The sequence below is a fragment of the Jaculus jaculus genome, chromosome 6 (genome assembly GCF_020740685.1).
Source record: "Jaculus jaculus isolate mJacJac1 chromosome 6, mJacJac1.mat.Y.cur, whole genome shotgun sequence".
NCBI classification, from domain to species: Eukaryota; Metazoa; Chordata; class Mammalia; order Rodentia; family Dipodidae; genus Jaculus; species Jaculus jaculus.
The window spans coordinates 108,808,562-108,829,733 of record NC_059107.1 but is presented as its reverse complement, the minus strand read 5'-3'; the positions used below and the strand labels follow the sequence as shown (position 1 = coordinate 108,829,733).

Genomic DNA, 21,172 nt, shown 5'->3' with positions numbered 1-21,172 from the left:
GAGAAATACACAAAAGCTTTTACTTATATATAAGCATAAAATTTGTAGACTAGAAGACCGATTTTCATAACACCTAAAAGTGTAAGTAGCTTCTGAGTGGTCAAGAAATGAAGGAATATTATTCTAGCCAATTCATATGCCAGATTAAAAATGCATCTTGCAAGCCCAGAGGAAGGAAGATAGAGCATTTCTCTAGGCTTTCATCAATACTGGATAAGAAGAAAAGCAATGTTTTGTCTAGTCATAGAATTTGAAGCTGGCACAGGAGGATGCATAATTAAAATAGACATATCATAAGCAAATACTGTGTGCAAATGGTTCCTATTGAAGAAAAATAGTGAAAGGAAGGACATACCCAATTTTTTTAAATGTCTATTGGAATTGAAAAAATATAGATCTATATGAATTTAGAAACAGATCTCTCTGCTGAGCCTAGTTAAGATGTCTGTGTTGCTAGCTCCATTCCAACCAATGTCCTAGGCACTTTTTAGACATACCAGCCTAATTCTCAAAGCAATCCTCTCAGGTGGATCCTATAATTATCCTCATCTTGCAAACAAAGCCAAGGTACCTATCCAATAAAATGAAGGCCAGATCTCAAATGATTCTAGAATTAGTCTGTATCAGCATTGTTCTGAAATGGTTGCTTATTAAAAAGTATCTGTTTTTTTTTTTAATTTATCTTCAAATTGGTTTCTTTTCACAATCTAAAGACAATTATATTTTTATGGGGTGGAAATTGGTGCACCAGGGCCTCTAGACACTTCAACCAAACTCCAAACAGGTGTGCCACCCTGTGTACATGTACAAAATTGTGATTCTGTCACCCTGTGTGTCTGGCTTACATGGGACCTATAGAGTTAAACTTGGGTCCTTAGGCTTTGTAGGCAAGTGCCTTAACCATTAAGTCATCTCTCCAGCCCTAAAGATAGTTATCTTTTAATTAAACAATTTCATTATGAAATCACATTGTTTAATAGTATAGTGGTTCTAATTTAATTATCATTTTGACATATGCTATAATAGATGTGTTTATTTGGTCCTCATTAAGTAGAACATCTTTTCATTTACTACAGTATAAATCCAAAAATTGCTCATTGTAACTTTTTTCCACATGTGGAATGAAGAACATTTTAATTCTCCTTTAACAAGATGAATGTTCTATTTTGTGTGAATTGAGTCAGCTTCTGACTGAGACTGTCAGCCTCTTTTGCACAATGTGATTTACAGATGTGTAATGTGCATTAACAAAAAAAAGGTATAATGAAATATCAGTGACAATTATTTATTGGGTAAGGAGACTGGACAATGTTTCCAAAGGCTCTATGCATTATGAAAATGAATGTACTCCAAATAGAGTGATGATTTATAACCAATTTCCATCTTCAAATTAGGACCCATATAAAAGAAAATGAAATTTTGCAGCAGATGAGAGTGTGCTGGTTTCCTATTTCCTACAGCAGAAACACCCCGCAGACCAGTGCCCTCACTACAGACAGCATAAGAAGCAGCAACCTGAGGGAAGCCCACAGGCTCGCAGGGCTACTGGCTGGCTCTTTGTCACCAAATGCAGCAGGTTGAATGCAGACATCACTGTGATATCTTCAGCAACAAAACGAGAGGCAAAGAACAGGGGCAAGAGCTGAGTAGGAGAAAAAAGAAAACAAACAAAAAAAACAATGAATTAAAACACCACAAATGTTAAACACATTCATTGAACAATTGATGATTGCAGTTTTATTTAAAATTGAGCACACACATGCATAGTGCTAATAAATTTCTTATGCCTGTTTTTCAGACAATGAGCATGCTCTCAACCCATACTTATTTGTATTTTATGAATAAAAGACATATTATACACAGTTCAACAAGTGTAATCCGCTGCACATGTAACAATTGAATGTATAACACATTACCAGAGGTTGAAGTTTAAAATAGTTGAAAATTGTTAGCTTTTACTGGTTTGTACCATGTGACAAACTGTCTGAGGCCTCAAGTACATATTTTTATCATTCTATTCTTTTGGTAAACCTAGGATGCAGGTTTTTATCACCAATACATAAGTGAGGAAACCTAGGTTCAAAGGTCCATGACCACAAAGCAAATTGCAAGTAGAAAAAAAGATGAAAACCCTGTCATATCTGTGAAGCCACATTCTTTATTACAAGGTAGGGTCTCACTCTAGCCCAGGCTGACCTGGAATTCACTATGTAGTCACAGGCTGGCCTTGAACTCATAGCAATCCTCCTACCTCTGCCTCCTGAGTGCTAGAATTAAAGGCGTGTGCCACCACGCCTGGCAAAGTCACATTCTTATACATCTTATACATGCTGCCTTGTTCTCATATTTATTGCCACATCTCCCTTCTGTAGAAAATTTAAGATTAAGACTAATCTTTTTTAGAGTTTCCTATTGTTTTAAGAATCAAAAAGAAATCAAGGACAAGTAACAGACTTGACAGTGTTAAATTTGAATAAAGCATGGAGAACATAGTTTCATTCAATTTTATAATTTAAACTTTCTAAATAAGATTCTATGAACAGTACTCATGACCTAGCATTCAAAAGGGTAAAAATATTTTTCTAAAGTCTTTGGAATGAGTCATGTGGAAGAGTCTCAAAACTGTATGAAAATTAAACTTTAGACAAAAGTGCAATTCTCAGGATTTTCACAAGTGTTTTGTACACTATTGCAATTGGTCAAGATTATCTTCTAATGAAAATAGAAAATACTACATTACTATTATCAGTTTCTTATATTTTATTTAAAATTACCATGCTAAGTAGCTTTAACCTCCAAATGCCCAAAAATGGATATAAAATCAATGCCGTGTTCATTTCCTGACTACCACCTCCAAATAAAAATCTTTTCCTGGACTCTCCTGACCTCCTTGAAGAACAAACACATGATAAACAGTAATATATTTTACCAAATCACTCTGGAGTATATCTGATGGAAATCTGCTTGTATTAACATGCCTGAACTCTGACTTTTCCAAAGTAAACTCACTACAAGACTAAAACATTTTTGTGTTGCTGACTGGAGACAAAGGGGAGGAAGAAGGAAGGTGAACACCACAATGCATGGCCTGAAAGAACCATTAAATATAAATAAACATGTCATTTTCACGAGTGACTGCAGAGCAAGGGAAAGAGCATGCCTTTGGAACAGACTACTGACTAATAAAAGATCAAAAGTCTATACCTCTGAACACTAGAAATAAAAATGGATTTTTTTTTCCTTGAGACCCTTCGCTATGAGGAATAAAGTGTGCACGGTAAATGTAATTACTTAGCAAAGCTGCAGCCTTATTGTGCTCCCCCCCACCCCCAGCTGACCATAAAATATCTTCCTATTCTGCTTCATCAACTGCTGTACCAGGCGGCCTGGGCGCCTACCGATCACTGTGGCCATCTGGCTTGTGTCAAAGCTGGCGCATGGGAAGAAAGGCAGTGATGTCACTCTGCAGGTCAGGCAAAGAACAAAGATGCATTCTATAATTAAATGCTAAGGGGCCACAAATACCAGGGGCTCTCCAGCAAGATACTGGGTGATTTAAGGTTCCCACTACGCTGCGTTGTTTTTCCTACCCAAATAGCCAGAGCTCCATCTAGTGGCAAATTTGTTTTGCCCAATGTTTTTGGTTTCAGGTGTATGTGTGTGTGTGTATACATACATATGTATATAGTGTGTATCTACCCCAGAAAATGCTACATTAGCACTAACAAAGTGTAGTGACTACAGGGATTATTTTTAGATCCATCTAGGCCTTTGGTACTAAAGGGTGCTAAGAGCTTAATCTATCCAATATGCTTCATTTTCAGATCCACCAAGAAGGCATTTCAGAAGTTAGGATTTGATCTAACTTTATTGATCACAAGAACAGTGAGAAATACAGATAAGTTTGCAAACATGCATGCAAAGTGGCACACTATCTTCAGACATAAAGTGAAAGATTGTGCTAAACAGTGTGTATTTGTGGGCTGAAAAGATGGCTTAGCAGTTAAGGTGATTGCCTGCAAAGCCTAAGAACCCATGTTCAACTCTCCAGGTCCCACGTAAGTCAGACGTAGAAGGTGATGCAAGCACACAAGGTCACAGATGCGCACAAGGCAACACACACATCTGGAGTTTGATTACAGTGGCTGGAGGCCCTGGCATGTCATCCTCTTCCTTCCCCTGCCTCTCTTACAATTTAAAAAAAAAAAAAATTGTACTTGTTTCTGGATGTTGTGATCAGATCAACCCATAACCTTCTACTTCTCAAAACAAGAGAAATGTGGCTCTAGCATATGAGGTGAGAACCAACTCTTCTCTAGACACACTGGGTGCTTTGGTTGTGTGTACAAATGTGCATATGTTGGCTGGGTTTTGTTTGTTTGTACTTAGTTTTTCTATAGTTTTTTTTTTTTAAGCCAGTCTTACTATGTATTCCAGCTCAGTCACTATCTTCCTGGCTTTGTTTCCTAAGTGCTGGGATTATAGATATATGTTATCATACCCAGGTGTATGCTGAAATAGTTAAACAAAATTATACTTTAGCTATTTTCCACCTGATTTATGTTTGCAGTAAATGAAGCACAACATTGACCAACAGATCTAAAATACATAATACATTTATGTGAAAGACAGTGTCACAATGGGTATATGAGCTATAGAACCAGACACCTGGGTTTACTCCTGGCTGTGCCCATAACTCCTTGTATGACCACCCTTTGGTTTCTCGTATAAGACACCCTTTGGTTTCTTCAACTCAAAAATAATCAAATAAATTAATCGGTGAAAACAGAACCTGGGACTCCTGGCACAAAGTATACATCAGGAAATGTTAGTCACTAGTATTACTTAAATATGTCATATATTTTCTATGTTTAAAATTATATGAATTAGAAAATTTTAGTGATCTAATTATAATCAACACTATTTAAAAACAGCAGTTAAGCCAGGTGTGGTGGTGGCACATGCCTTTAATCCCAACACTTGGGAAGGGAGGTAGGAGGATTGCTATGAGTTCAAGGCCACCCTGAGACTATATAGTAAATTCCAGGCTAGAACAAGACTCCACCTTGAAAAATTAAAAAAATAGTTTATGTTCCAAAACAAACCTAAAAATCCTACATAGGCTGAAAACTTATTACTCTTTCTTCCAAAAGAAAACAGCAGGCTAAGAAGTTCTATAGTTAATGCTGGTTAAGCACTCAACATGTGCCAAGCACTCTTCTAAGTACTTCACATTGATCAGCTCTTTTCATCCTCACAATTTTATGAGGTATATACTATAATTTTCCTATTTTACATAGAGATTAAGGTTTAAGGAAGTTTTTTTTTAATTGCCTATGTTCTACAGTTAGTAAGGGGCACAGACTATGAATCTTAATTTCTCTTGAACCAGGCCATCTAGCTCCAGTGGCTAGCCTTCTGACTATTACACAAAAAACCTCATGTTGTACCAACAACTCCATCCACTCTGTTACAAGGTTTCCTTGTGAGGAAGTATGGCTAGTAATAAACAAATCATAAAGAAACTTCATTCAAGAAAATTACTTCTGTATCTTCTCCCTTAATAATGACAGAAAAGTCTGAAACAAGCTAAGAATATTGCATTTTATCTCTCTATGCTACCAGATATAGCTTCAAATTATCTTTTACCTTCTCCATAAGTTTTCTCTAAACTTGTTAGATACATCTTTAGGATATATTATATATATATGAAATGATTGAACTTTAGCCTACCAAAATTTAAATATGATGATGATATAATACCTTTGAAGACCAAATAAATCAATCCCTTTATATAGATAGATAGACAGATGGATGGATGGATGGATGAATGGATGGATGGATGGATGGATGGATCGACCTATCTATCCATCCATCCATCCATCCATCCATTCATCCATCCATCCATCCATCCATCCATCCATATTTCAATTTTGCAGCTCTCTTCCTATTTTAGTATTTCAACAGGCTGGGTAAAGAATGTAAACAGAAACAATCCTAGTACAAAAGCAGAAGTGGGGCTGGAGAGATGGCTTAGCGGTTAAGCGCTTGCCTGTGAAGCCTAAGGACCCCGGTTCGAGGCTCGGTTCCCTAGGTCCCACGTTAGCCAGATGCACAAGGGGGCGCACGCATCTGGAGTTCGTTTGCAGAGGCTGGAAGCCCTGGCGCGCCCATTCTCTCTCTCTCCCTCTATCTGTCTTTCTCTCTGTGTCTGTCACTCTCAAATAAATAAATTAGAAAAAAAAAAAGCAGAAGTGGTGTATGTACCTGAGTTGTGACAATCTACAGGAAAATAATTAACACCAAGCAACTGAGGAAAATAAGCATGAACAGGAACCATCAGAAAATCTGTAATTCTCCAAGTTTATCCTCAACTTACATTTACATAGCCTTAGAGTCAAATATTCACATGGATGCACAACATTTATCAATCCCTGTTATATTTCTGAATGCCAGACAAGGTACTCTCTCACACACATTTTAGCAGTCGAAGTCGTGGGAGTGCTGCCTGTCCATGCAGAGTCTTGAGAGCTCCCGAAGCACATCTGCTTAATTTTGCAGACAGCTATGCTTCTGAAATAGGTAGGGCCACATAATCCACTTTCTACCCCATCTCCACTGCACAGATCACATTCTGGTAAATCTAATAAAAGCCCTAATGTTTTACTTATAAAACATGCTATGCCCTAAATTCTGCTACCCAACTCTGGAGGCTGTTTTCTCGCCGTATCACCATATTCCATCCCACCCCTTACTCCTGCCAAACCACTATGCTGCTCATAATTTCCCCAAATATGTTCGGTTTCCTGCTTCTATTTCCTGTCTTTGTTGCATGTCTCTTCTCTCCTTAGAAGCACTCCCAACCCAACCAATCATGACTTCTCTAATATTAAACCCTACCAAGCAAGAAACAAGCTAGCATATCCTCTATGACAATGTACAGGACCCTGGCATCCTTTCATTCCTTCCTCTTCTAGTTATAGGCCTCTTCTTAAGGGAAGGGACAGCATTTTTTTCATCTTTGTATCCAAGTGCCCAGAACATAGCAGGCATCTGTTTAAAGTCAGCTTATTAATATTTTTTGCCCTGAAGTTGAATAAACTACCAAAAGAGATGTTATACCAGGAAACCCAGAAAACTTAAGAAGTAGAAATAAGGGCTAGAGAAATGTCTTAGTGGTTAAGACTCTTACCTGTGAAGCCTGAGAACCTATGTTCAAATCAGAGGTCCCACATAAGCACAGTGATACAAGCGTACAATGCTGCGTGTGCACACAAGGGGGCGCATGCATCTGGAGTTCATCTGCAGTGGCTGAAGGCCCTGGCATGCCCATTCACTCTCTCTCTCAAATAATTTTTTAAAGTAGAAATTAGCTGTAGAGTAAGTGAGCTGATTGTACTCCTAGACTTAAAATGCCAAACTTAAAGGTCAAAGCTCTCTCCAATACATGGAAAAGAATGTCTATATCAGTGGTTTTCACAAGTGAGTAAAACGTCCTCCCCTAACTGCAAAAGCCAAGAAAGCTGACAAATTTGCATGCTGTCAAGTTTGGCAATTTTTTCAAAAACAGTATGTGAGACTCTGGCTGGAGAGATGGCTCAGTAGTTGAAGGTGCTTGTTTGCAAAGCCTGAGAGCCTGGATTTGATTCCCCAGAACCCACATAAACCCAGATGCACAAAATAGCACATGTGTCTGGAATTCGTTTGCAGTGGCAGGAGGCCCTGGCACATCCATAGTCACTCTCTCTGTGTCTGCCTCTTTCTTTCTGTCTCTATTTCTCTCAAATAAATAAATACAAATTTTATGTTAGACTCTAATCTTACCAAAATATCAAAAAAAAACCCACAAAATTTATGCTAAGCCATGTGTGGTGGCTCATGTCTATAATCCCAGTACTCACTTGAGAGGATGAAGTGGGAGGATCACTGGGAATTCAAAGCCAGCCTGGAGCTACAGATTGAGTTCCAGGTCAGCGTAGACTGGAGTGAATCCCTACCTCAAGAAAAAAGGAGGGGGGAGGAAAAGAGAGAAGAGTGAAGGGGAAGGGAGCAGAGGGGAGGGGAAGGGAGAGGAGAGGAGAGGAGAGGAGAGGAGAGGAGAGGAGAGGAGAGGAGAGGAGAGGAGAGGAGAGGAGAGGAGAGGAGAGGAGAGGAGAGGAGAGGAGAGGAGAGGAGAGGAGAGGGAAAGGCTCAGTGGTCATGCTAACAGCAAGAACAAGAAAATAATCTCAAGACAAAGGACATTCTTTTAAGTAGAATATACTTAGTTTGGGGGTGTTGTAGTTATCTTCATGTTACTGGCACAAAACACCTGATCAAAAGCATCTCATGAGAGGAAAAGATTTATGATGGCAGGGAACAGCATGGCATGAGCAGAGACTGGATAACCTTCTGCAACAGCAGGTGAAAAACAGAAGTAGGAGAGCGAGCTAATCTCTGCAAGGAGCTAGCTCTGACACCACTAAGTCTGCCCCCAACAAATCACCTCCAGTAAGGCTTCACCTCCTAAACTGCCACCAACTGGGGACCAAGCATTCAGAACACATTAGTTTGGGGGATGGGGATCTGATTCAAATAACCACAGTGGGATAGTTTCATGGTTGCTATTTTTCTCATCTTGTTATGAATAGAATCAACTTCATCATGGATTAGCATATGGGCACCACTAATTAAAATATCTATTCCAAAAATCCTATAAGACCGTATAAAATACTGTTCTCATTGGCACAATGCCTGATACCTAGTTTATACACAACCAGTGTTTGTTAGGTAAATCAATCAATCCTTTAACTACAGCTTGAAATCAACAACCAGGTGGCTGGTGACTGGTATCCCTTTTGCTAAACAGAGATTCCTTTGTAATATAGAACCCTGACTTTTAGGAACCCTAAATCTTCCAAACCACTTTCAAGTTAAACAACTTAAAAGATATAGATTGGTCTGGAGTTCTAGTGAGGAAGAAATCCCCTGCTCCCAGGAATTATACAGTTAAGAAACTTAGAAACTGTATAATCACTGATTCTGTAATCAGTCTACCCCATTTCCTGGTCCCTCCTCAGCACAAAAGATCTCTTGGTTACCACTGAATTTTCAATAGACAATCAATCAGCCTAGGACACTTTCAATTATGGATAGAGACAGCCCCATACTCTTAAACCCCTGGAATCCAGACATCACCTGAGTTACCCACTTTCAGGGCTCCCACCCTGAGGGGTGCTTTGCTGCTTGAAACTAAGCTTGCTATTTCTTTATTTGCTGTAATTCTGGTTTGGTACAATAAAGTTTGTTGCATATATCCACTCACTATCTCACCAGCTTTTTGTTGTGCTTCCTAGCCTGCCTTCATGTGAACTGAATTTGTTGCCCCATGTCTTCCCCAATGTGATGGACTAGATCCTGTGAAACCATGAGCAACAATAAATCTTTCCTCCTTTAACAACAACAAAGTCATGGAATTATTTTAAGTTACTCAATTTCCCAAAATTGATTCCCATTACAATGGAAAACAATGTGGCAACTGCTGATGAAAATGCAAAGATGTAAACTATAGTCTCAGCTCTAAAAAAAAACTATATTAGCCTAAATGGAAACATAAACATGAGCTAAATTCCTTAACAAGGGTAGAAATAAGTTGTTGTAGGAAATATCTGCAGTGCTAGGGGTAAGGGGACCTCCTTATGAATTGTTGGCCAGAGGAACCCCTGAGGCCCCTAAAACAATACAAGCTCTTGGTTGTTCACCAGAACTAGCTGGTAAGACCCTACTGCTAAAGACACCATATTCTTCCTTTGTAGGACACTGAGAAATGAAGCTCTGGCTGACCTGGAAGTCTCCTCCCTCCTGACCAGCTATCGGTGCTGGAAAGTGCTATACAGTCTACTGGGGATAAAAGTTAACAACAGTCTTAAACAGCAGTGGACCCTGCAAGCTACACAACCGGGATCCAACCAATATGTGTCCACCAACACAATAGTAGCATGACTGTTATGGGGGTGACCAATTGCTCTCTGACTGGATTTGGGGTCCTCTTCATGGGAGGGGCACTGAAAACCTTATCAAAAAGCCTATGGTTGGCGGGCTGGAGAGATGGCTTAGCGGTTAAGGCACATGCCTATACAGCCTAAGGACCCAGGTTTGATTCTCCATGTCCCAAATAAGTCAGATGCACATGGTGGCATATGCATCTGGAGTTCGTTTGCAGTGGCTAGAAGCCCTGGTGTGCCCATTCTCTCTCTCTCTAATAAATAAATAAAAATAAAATCTTTAAAAAAAATCTATGGTTGGGATGGTCACATACCCTAGGGAGAAAGCTACTATTGTTATTTCACTAAATGGATATGTTATGCCCTTCAAACTTCCCTCTAAACATTTATGTTTATGTCCATATATTAATGTGGCTATGACTCTTCATTAGAGAAGCTTCACTTTGCAGATAGCAGTGGCCCCTGGGGAGACTCAAAACTCATGAAAGTGCTGATGAGAAATGACAGTTGAGTGTTCAGCACCAAGTAAGACACCTTTACTGTAGGTTCAGGGACCAATGATTACAGAAGATGTAGTGGAAACACTCTAAGAGCCAAAGGATATGGAAATGAGTGCATTGGAATGCTGTCTTTCAGACACAAAGTGGTTGGCTGCATTTATGACTACAGCTGCTGTATTAACCTGCACAAGATCTACATAATACTGGACCCATCAACACATTCTAATGAAAGAGAGTGGGCAAAACAGTGACATCCAATAGAAGAGGGACTAGTAAGAGAGAGGAAGGGGTTCCACACCTTGAGAATAGCCAGTCTGGTATACTACTTGGTACAAAGCAGTTATGTTTAATAAATATTAAGTAAATGAACAATGAACAGAGGAACACATTTAGAATTTATCTCATAATATAGTATAAGCAATAACTCAAAATTTTATCAGTAGTCTTTAGAAATAACTATTGCACTTTCTATTTCATCTAATCAGTGGACAAATACAAGATCTTACATTATTTTTTTTTAATTTTTTATTTTATTTATTTGAGAGCGACAGACACAGAGAGAAAGACAGATAGAGGGAGAGAGAGAGAATGGGCGCACCAAGGCTTCTAGCCTCTGCAAACGAACTCCAGACACGTGCGCCCCCTTGTGCATCTGGCTAATGAGGGACCTGGGGAACCGAGCCTCGAACCGGGGTCCTTAGGCTTCACAGGCAAGCGCTTAACCGCTAAGCCATCTCTCCAGCCCAAGATCTTACATTATTTTAACAAAATGAGGGAAGACTGGTTTTAACAGATTTCTGAAAGTAAGAAACACAGTAATGTAACCCAATCATCTCTGGATCGCCTTTAGAAATTCACTAAAACCTGCGTCCTTCTAAGGAATAAAATATCTGAATTGTGTACTATCCTCAGAAAATGTTAATTACTTCATTTATAAATATTCACAGAGATTAGAAGATGGCTCAGTAGTTAAAGGCACTTACTTGCAAAGCCTGACCGCCCAAAGTTCATTTACCCCAGGCATTCACATAAACTAGATGCAAAAAGTGGTGCAAGTGTCTGGAACACATTTGCAACACAAGAGAATAACAGGCAGTGCTAGGCAGGTGGTGATGAGATAGCAGAGAAACCCTTATCTCTCCTAAGTGTCTATTAATCTGACATTGATAAATCTACACTTTGGAAGCTGGAGTAGGTGATTGCTGTGAGTTTAAAGCAAATCTAAAGAGATTTTGTCTTTTAAAAAAAGCCTAACAAACAAAATTCTCAGTAAGTTTATTTCTTTATTCCTTTACTAATTTGTTGTTCTTTCTGTATTTCTGATTCTGTTAAAAAGTATTCCCATCTAGAGGGCTGGAGAGATGGTTCAGCAGTCAAGGTGTTTGCCTGCAAAGCCTAATGATCCAGGTCCAATTCCCCAGTGCCTACATTAAGCTAGATGCAAAAAGTGGTATATGCATCTGGAGTTTGTTTGCAGCAGCGAGAGGCTCTGGTGCACCCATTATCTATCTATCTATCTATCTATCTATCTATCTATCTATCTATCTATCCATCCATCCATCCATCCATCCATCCATCCATCCATCCATCCATCTCTCTCTCTCCTTGCAAATAAATAAGTTAAGAAAACATTCCCATCTACTGACTCAAATCACAAACTTGGTCTTTGGATTCTACTTTAACCATTCATATCCAAAAACAACACTAACTGATGTCATTTTTATTCCCAGGATATTGCTTAAATGCATTCTTTTCTTTCCATCTCTCATCTAGAATAGGTAATGAATGGCCTGTTACTGGCCTTTCAGCCTCTGATTTCCTTCACATCTGGCCGGCCCTCTTCTGCAAAGCCTTGTGTACTGGCTTTGACCATGCCATAAGCCTACTTAACATGCTCCAAGGCTTATTAGCACAAGTTCAACCAGTCTACCCCTTCTTCAAGACCTATTAGTTTCATTTCTTTAACTTCAGCCCTCAACTTAGTCTGGTACACTATACATTCTAGATTCTCACCCTTTACTTTGTCTCTGGTACCTCACAGAGTGCCTATTCTTAGCAGACATTCAAGATGTAGTGGTTGACTCAAGAAACATTGTGTGCTGATGACAGCAAACTGTTTAGTTTCTCACACCATATTACCTATATTCTCTGTATTATATATAGAATGTACTCTTGTTTTCTAACCTTCAACAGTGATGACATCATCTCCTATTAGCAGGACATATATATTTATGTATCATTCACACTTAGGATATATTTGGGTGTCTCTTCATAGCTGTCTCCATGTCTTCCATTAGAAGATAAATGAATTCTTTCTCTGCACAACTTCCACTTCAGTACCTCTAATATTATATCTATTACTGCAATTAAATCTCAGGTTTGTAATCTGCCAGTCTAGTCTCATAAACTCTTTTGAGTACTTAGCAGTCTTTCATCTCCACAAAATGCAGGTGCAATAAATGCTTTACTATAACTGGACATGCTCTATCTGTTTCCCCTCTTTGTGCCTACGATCCCTGTTCCCATAGGGTTAGAGTCCTACATCACTGTCTAGGCAGTACAGTATCCATAAAAAAAAAAAGCCAGAACTGAGTTCAAGTTGTAACTCTTAACAATCTTGATAAATCTGGAACAAATTAAGTACTCCATAATTCATTTTCCTAGTGATTTCTATAGATCTTCAGTTGCCTTGCCTGTACAAGGGAGGGAATAACAGTTATTTCATTAAATTTCGAGTTAACTGATTGTTTTTTTGAAGTAGGGTTTCACCCTAGCTCAGGCTTACCTGAAATTCACTATGAAGTCCTCAGGGTAGCTTTGAACTCATGGCAATCCTCGTACCCCATCCCCCCAAATGCTGAGATTAAAGGCATACACCACCAAACCCAGCTTAAATGAAATTTTTTAAAACTATCCAACAAAGTGCAATGAGTTTTACTTGTCTAATGAGAAGGGAAAATAAGGAGGGGAAGAAGATAGAATTAGTTGTAAAGATGAAGAGTTTAATTAAATTTGTTTGGGGGCCATGCATGCTGGCACATGCCTTTAATCCCAGCACCTGGAAGGCAGAGGTAGGAGGATTGCCATGATTTTGAGGCCACCCTGAGACTAGATAGTGAATTCCAGGTCAGCCTAGAGAGAGAGAGAGACCCTACCTCAAAAAAAAAAAAAAAAAAAAAGTTAGTTTGGGGCAAGACATAATGAAATAATTAACAGTTAATACCAGTAAGATTGTGTTTCTAGCTCAGTAAATGTGCTTATGTAACTTACTGAGAAATCATCTTTAACAAAAAGGAAAACTTCAAATTTTACAATCTACTGTTTTAGTCAATCATATGGTGTGACAATGAGGCAGATACACTAATAAAGTAGAAATCTGACAACTTAAGCTTGTTCTCAACTCCAAAAGTCAATATAAATTATAAATTCTGAAACTCAACTAAAACTGCTAGTACTACTCACTCATTCAAAAATCAAACTATTCTAGGATGCTGGACTAACTTTGCACATGACCCAGGGATGATGTTCACCATTTGAGGTCTTCAATTACCAGCAATAACCTGTTTTTGATACAGGTTTGTCATCAAAATGCCAGTAAATTCCACTGCCCTAAGTTCTTCCTCAGTATAGAAAGCTCACAACATGTTAAAATATATTTTCATTTATTTATTTGCAAGCAGAGAGAGATGAGGGGAGACAGCAAGAGAGGGAACAGGCACAGCATTCTAGAACCTCCAGCTACTACAAGCGAACTCCAGATACATGTACCACTTTGTGCATCTGGCTTTTTACATGGGTACTAAGCAGTTGAACCCAGGTCATTAGGTTTTGCAAGCAAGTGCCTTAATACTGAGCCATCTCTCCAGCCTCATAGCAACATTTTATATTCCATAATTATCATATTATTTGCACTTTGATTATTCTACAAGAACTTTCCAGCTTCCTAATTATGCTTTTTTGAAGTCATCATTTTGATCAAATGTTTTACAAAGTAAAGTTGATGGGCTACATAAGAGTCTTTATTGACAGACTAGGAAAGTAGGCAGTTAAAGGCACTTCCTTGCAAAGCCTGCTAGCCTGTAGTTCAATTCCCCAGTACTCATGTAAAGCCAAACGCACAAAGTGGCACACGTGTCTGGAGTCTGTTGGCAGAAGCCAAAGATCTGAACGTGCCCACAGTCAGTCAGTCTCTCTTTCCCTACCTCCCTCCTCACCCCCCCCATTATCTCTCAAATAAATAAAAATATATAGCCTTTATAGAATTCCTTTAGATAACAGAAGGGCTCAGTAAGCAAACATACAATGGATCATTTCAACAGCAGCAACAAAAAAGTCAGCTCAAGGATGGATTCTAGGCTATAAATGATGTATATATCAAAATATAGTTTATAAAAAGGTACAATTGGAGGCTGCAGAGAAGGCTCAGCAGTTAGGGTACTTACCTGCAAAGTCTAAGTACCATAGTCTGATTCCTCAATACCCATGTAAAGCCAAATGCACAAGGTAGCACATGTATCTGGAGTTTGCTTGTAGTGGCTAGAGGCTCTGCATGGCCATTCTCTCTATATATCTGCCTCATTTTCTCTCTTACTTTCTCAAACAAATAAAATATTTTTAAAAGGTTTAATTGCAATTACTGAGTATAATGACTGTATAATTAAATGAAAAATATTAATTATCCAATAAGAATGTGTAATGTAAAAAATAGTATTTCAGGGGCTGGGGAGATAGCTTAGTGGCAAAGGTGCTTGCGTGCAAAGCCACAGGGCCCAGGTTCAATCCCCCAGGACCCACATAAGCCAGATGCATAAGATAGTACATGCATCTGGAATTTGTAGTGGCTGGGGCGTGCCCATTCTCTTTATCTGCCTCTTTCTTTCTCTCTCTCAAATAAATAAATAAATAGTAAAAAAAAAGTTTAAAAAATAATAATAATATTTCAAGAAAAATCATTTGGCCTGCCAGCTCCATTTTCACTAAGAAAGGAAGAACAAGAAAAATAATCCTAAATTCCTCCTGTATTGAAGAATCAAAAAATACTGCCTTTTTAAAATGTAATAATTAAATTAAGTAAGGTTTATTGGTGCTTTAAGGTAATTCAAAATAAAATAATACTTCAAAAAAGATAGAAGTAAATAAAACATAGAATATCACCAAAGAGCTTGTGGAAAAAAAAAATCATAGGGAAAGACAGGTGTGGTGGTGCACGCCTTTAATCCCAGCACTTGGGAGGCAGAGGTAGGAGGATTTCTGAGAGCTCAAGGCCACCCTGAGACTTATAGCGAGTTCCAGGTCAGCCTGGACTAGCGTGAGACCCTACTCGAAACAACAACAACAAAAAAAATCATAAGGGAATAAAATTTATCAACTATGTTAATGGCATAAAATATAAGTGATTATTTCAGCTGGGTGTGGTGGCACATGCCTTTAATCCCAGCACTCTGGAGGCAGAGGTAGAAGGATCACCGTGAGTTCAAGGCCACCCTGAGAATTCCAAGTCAGCCTGAGCTAGAGTGAGACCCTATTTGGGGGAAAAAAAAAAAAAAAAGACTCTCAGGGGAAGGAGATATAGTTCAACAGTTAAGGCACTTACTTCCCTGAAAAGCCTAACAACCTGGATTGGATCCCTCAGTACCCATGTAAAGCCAGATGCACAAAGGGGCACATGCATCTGGACTTGTTTGCAATGGTTACAGTCCCTGGCATACCCATTCTCTCCCTCCCTCCCTCTCCCCCCACCTCTCTCTCTCCTGTCTCTTTCTGCTTCCAAATTAATAAATAAATAAATTTTAAAAATGACTCTCATCTCACATTACAAAATAAGTGGCACAGAAGCATTTCAAAGAAGAATCAAAGAGAACACGACTGTTCATCCATACATGTGCACAGCATGATGACAGGTAACAAGAGACTGCTCACCCATACATGTGCACAGCATGATTACAGAGAGCGCGAGACTGTTCATCCACACATGTGTGGCACAGCATGATGACAGAAAGAACGAGATTGTTCATCCACACACATGTGCACAGCATGATGACAGAGAACAAGAGACTGTTCATCAACACATATGCACACAGCATAATGACAGACAGAACGAGACTGTCCATCCATACATGTGCACACAATATGAGAACAAACTGGCAGCAAAGAGAAGTTATCTTTTGAATCAGAGCTCACTCTGGATCTCCTGGGATCAGGTGTCATCATTCCCATCAAAATGGCAATAAGAACATACAACAGAACTATATCAGTCATCACAATTCAATACAAACAAAATCTACTTTTCAAAAAGCTTCTGCTAGATACAGTGTGCAGAGGAAGTACGTATGGGCTGGATCCCATGTAATGTCAAGTGCGCCTACTGTTCCCACAAGTGTGTGGGGCCAACAGATCCCCAACCAGGTTCTAAAGTTGAGAGGGTAGCCATTGGATATGGAGAGCTTACTTCTGGGTAAAAGTTCTGTGTGGATCACACAAGTGACCATCAGGCTCTGACACTGGTGGCCTCCTCACAAGGAGAAGAGGAAAGCACTCCTCACAAGGGGAAAGCAATGCCGTGCTAATTTTCAAAACAGAAGCCCAACTGTCTGGAGGCCTACACCAGTTATACTAGGTAATATTACACTTAGAAATAAGAAACTTGCCAGGTGGGTGGCGCACACCTTTAATCCATCACTCGGGAGGCAGAGGTAGGAGGATCACCATGAGTTCGAGGCCACCCTGAGATTACATAGAGAATTCCAGGGTCATCCTGGGCTATAGCAAGACCCTACCTCAAAAAAAAACAAAAAGAGGGCTGGAGAGATGGCTTGGCAGTTAAGCGCTTGCCTGTGAAGCCTAAGGAACCCAGTTCAAGGCTCAATTCTCCAGGAACCATGTTAGCCAAATACACAAGCATGTGTCTGCAGTTTGTTTGCAGTGGCTGGAGGCCCTGGCGTGACCATTCTCTCTCTCTCTTCCCTACCTCCCTCCCTCCGGCTCTCTCTCTCTCTCTCTCTCTCTCTCTCTCTCTCTCTCTCTGCCTCTTTCTCTGCCTGCTGCTCTCAAATAAATAAATAAATATGAAAAAAAAAAGAAGGAAGGAAGGAAGGAAAAACCTTCTAGAGCAAGACCCTCCTTCAGCCCTCCTATTGCACCTCTCCTCTCTGTTGAAAGTCTGAGGTTCAGAAAACAAACCTACAGAAACCAAAACTCTTCCTGCTTCCTCCTTTTGTAACCCTGAGTGACCTGACAAAAGACAAATGCACACCAAACTCAGAAGGGCTCTCATTCCTTAAACTAGGCAAGCCCACGTTGCATTCATTCCCTCTTCTGCTCAACAGATACTAAGGATAAAGTAAAACATGATGCCATGTCCCTAGCCACTTAACATGCAAGAGAAAATGAAAGACAATGTTGTAAGTGCAATAAAGGATCACAGAGAGGCAGAAAGTGGATATAGATCCCAAACAACAGAGGAAAGCAGGAGAAAAGCTTTACCTGGCAGCAACTAAATTCAGAGGAAACGATACAAATGTTATCTGGTTTGAAATGAATAATGAAGAGGCCCAGACATAGAAAAAGACGCACACAGAAGGCGATGAAGGTACTGTGACTAGAAGGTTTACATGAGAAGTAGAGGAGAGATTATGAAGCTGATCAAAGTATATCTTGGAAGCCACCGTAAGAATTTGGAGCTTCCTTTTTAAAAGGCACTAGCTGAATAACAAGATCAGATATACAAATTCAAAGTTAATACAAGGGCTGGAGAGATGGCTTAGTGGTTAAGGCACTTCCCTTTGAAGCCCAAGGATCCAGGTTCAATTCCCCAGTACCCACGTAAGCCAGATGGACAAGGTGGGGCATGCATCTGGATTTCATTTGCAGTGGCTAGACACCCTGGAGTGCCCATTCTCCTTATCTACCCACCCTCTCTCAAAAAAATAATAAATGAAGATAAATATTTTTTTAAAGTTAATATGACAAAAATATGAGAATGGATAGGAGTTACAAAAAGACCACAATATTGAGACTAATTTCTATAGTAGAAATTTGGGCAAAGAATGGATTGATGTAAGGTATTAGATTTTTTTTTTTTAAACTTAAGTTCAATGAACTGTAGAAATGGCAGGAAACTAAGCCAGGAAGCAAAAGGGAAGCTGAAGTTCAGATGAAAAAGGAAATGTTGGTATGCTTCCAGTGCCTAAGACATAGTCATGCAAATAGTTGTGACATGGAAACAAGTAGAAACATGGACCATAAATCAGGAAAGAGACCTGGCATGAGAAGATATGGGTGGGGGTAAATTACATACATATGGAAGCAAGGCCATGAAATATATATGACTGCTTAAGAGATATACTAAATAATAAAATGTAAGAGCCCTGAAGAGCTTCAATGTTTCAAGGTGGAGCTGCTCTAGAATGAACTACTAGAGGGCTGGGGAGATTGCTCAGTGGTTAAAGGCACTTGCTTGCAAAGCCTGATGGCCCCGGTTCACTTTCCCAGTACCTACATGAAGCCAGATGCAAAAACTGGTGCATATGTCTGGAGTGTGTTTGCAGTGGGAAGAGACCCTAGTGCTCATTCTCATTCTTTCTCTTTCTCTCTCTCTCTTTCCTTCACTCCCTCCTTCTCTGTCCTCTCAAATTAACTTTTAAGTAAGTTTTTAAAAAGAAACAAAGAGGGCTGGGGAGATGGCTTAGCAGTTCAGCACTTGCCTGTGAAGCCTAAGGACTCCAGTTCAAGGCTCAATTTTCCAGGACCCACATTAACCAGATGTACAAGGGGGCACATGCACCTGGAGTTCATCTGCAGTGGCTGGAGGCCCTGGCGTGCCCATTCATTCTCTCTCTCTCGATCTCCCTCTCTCTCTGTCTCTCTCCCTCTCTCTCTCTCCCTCTCTCTCCCTCTCTCTCTCTCTCTCTCTCTCTCTCTCTCTTCCTCTTTCTCTTTGTTGTTCTCAAATAAATAAATAAAAATAACAAAAATAATTTTAAAAAAATCGAAGACCCAGAAGACATGGGCACTAAGAACAAAAGGGAGAGGTCAAGGAAGGTGCTGTCCCAGAATGACAAAATGATGATGGCTGTAATAATGGTGTCATGGTTTGAATATGAAACACTTGGTCCTTAGTTGGTAGATTGATTTTGGAAGGTTGTGATACCTTTAGGGAGTAGAGCTTTGCTTGAAAAAGAGGCTCACAGGAAGCAGGCCCTTCTTTCCCCCACCTTGTAAATAAATAAATAAACTTTTTAAAGAACACATTAGAAGCCAAGAGAAAGGATTATTTCTAGGAGGTTAGTGTATCAAAATCCCCAGAATCTGAAATGTTAAGGACCACACAAACCCACTGGGTTTAATGATATGACATCATTAGTTCCTTCAACCAAAGACATTTCAGGAAAGTTATATGGGTGGCTCTTCCCTTTTCCTTAGACTCTTAACCCAATCTGTCCACAAGGTTTCAGCTCGGTGCACTCCTCTTCCCCAAGACCTAACCATTATCACCTCCTATCAGAACCAATGGCATCTTCCTAAACTGTTTACCGGTTGCTCTGTTTTGGTCTCTACAATCCATTGCTCAGGCAGCAACAAGACTGATTACTTGAAAATGAACATCTGATCTCCTCACTGTCTATCTAGATCCCCATCACACAGTGTATCTACACTCCCTAAAAGCCCAGTACGATGAGGCCCTCCTCCTAACTCCCCTAACCATGCTTCTACCACAAAATAAATCTTCTTGCTCTTTTTAAAAGACATGCCAGGGCTGGAGATATTGCTTAGTGGTTAAGGCACTTGCCTACAAAGCCAAAGGACCCAGGTTGGACTCCCCAGGGCCCACGTAAGCCAGATGCACAAGTGGGCGCACACATCTGGAGTTTGTTTGCAGTGGCTGGAGGCCCTGGTGCACCCATTCTCTCTCTCTTTCTCTTTCTCTCTCTCCCCTGCCTATTTCTGAATCTCTCTCTTTTTCCCATAAATAAATAAATAAATAAATAAATAAAAATAAATACTAAAACAAGACATGCCAGTATCAAACTGACAAGAAAAGCCTCTGAGAACAAGGCACCATCTCTGGTTTACACTGTGCCCCAGATTAGACTAACTAGTGTCTGTCAATGTAAGAATATTCACAGTACATAGTTTTGGACAAATGACAGATAACAATTTATACAACAGCCTGATCACTGGAGATGTTGGAGTGCTTCTTCATAAGAGAAATTTTAGCACATGCACCTAAAGGGTAGTGAGAAATGATCTAAGAGTTTGGGAGAACCTTAAGATATATATAAAAGAAATCACAGCATGTTATTATAAGTAAGTACTTCAGGGGGAAAAAAGCAGTGCAAGAAACTTAGGACACAAAAGGATTTTAGTACCATATGCTGAAATTTTCACTTCTATAATTTGAGAAATTTGGGTAATAACAGTTTTCTAGTCACTATCCAAAACTTAATCTTTGATTATATTTTCCTTGTGATATCCTTTGGCCATTTCACACTACAAGGAAATTCATATTCACAATTTATATGCCTTATTAATAAAATATATATTACATTACAGATGTAATGTATCTTGAAAATCCCAGGGTCAGGTTAGGATAACTAACTGGTTCATCAAAGACCATAAACATGTTTTGTAGAAAGTATGTCAGAGACAGGGAGATGGCTCAGTGGTTAAAGGTGCTTACTGAAAAGCCTG

General features: G+C 39.5%; 1 protein-coding gene across 2 annotated transcripts in view; it reads right to left on the bottom strand.

The window, feature by feature from the left end:
* Positions 1-21,172, bottom strand: part of Msrb3 (methionine sulfoxide reductase B3) — a 151,044-nt gene that overhangs the window by 119,946 nt on the left and 9,926 nt on the right. Inside the window, exon 1 of one of the 2 annotated variants that reach the window (XM_004650063.3) lies at positions 1,516-1,642. The exons of the other annotated variant lie outside the window; for it this stretch is intronic. Coding sequence (XP_004650120.1) covers positions 1,516-1,591 — 76 coding nt within the window. The 5' untranslated portion in view covers positions 1,592-1,642. Of the gene's footprint in view, positions 1-1,515; positions 1,643-21,172 lie in introns of those variants that run through there. 2 annotated transcript variants of the gene reach the window in all.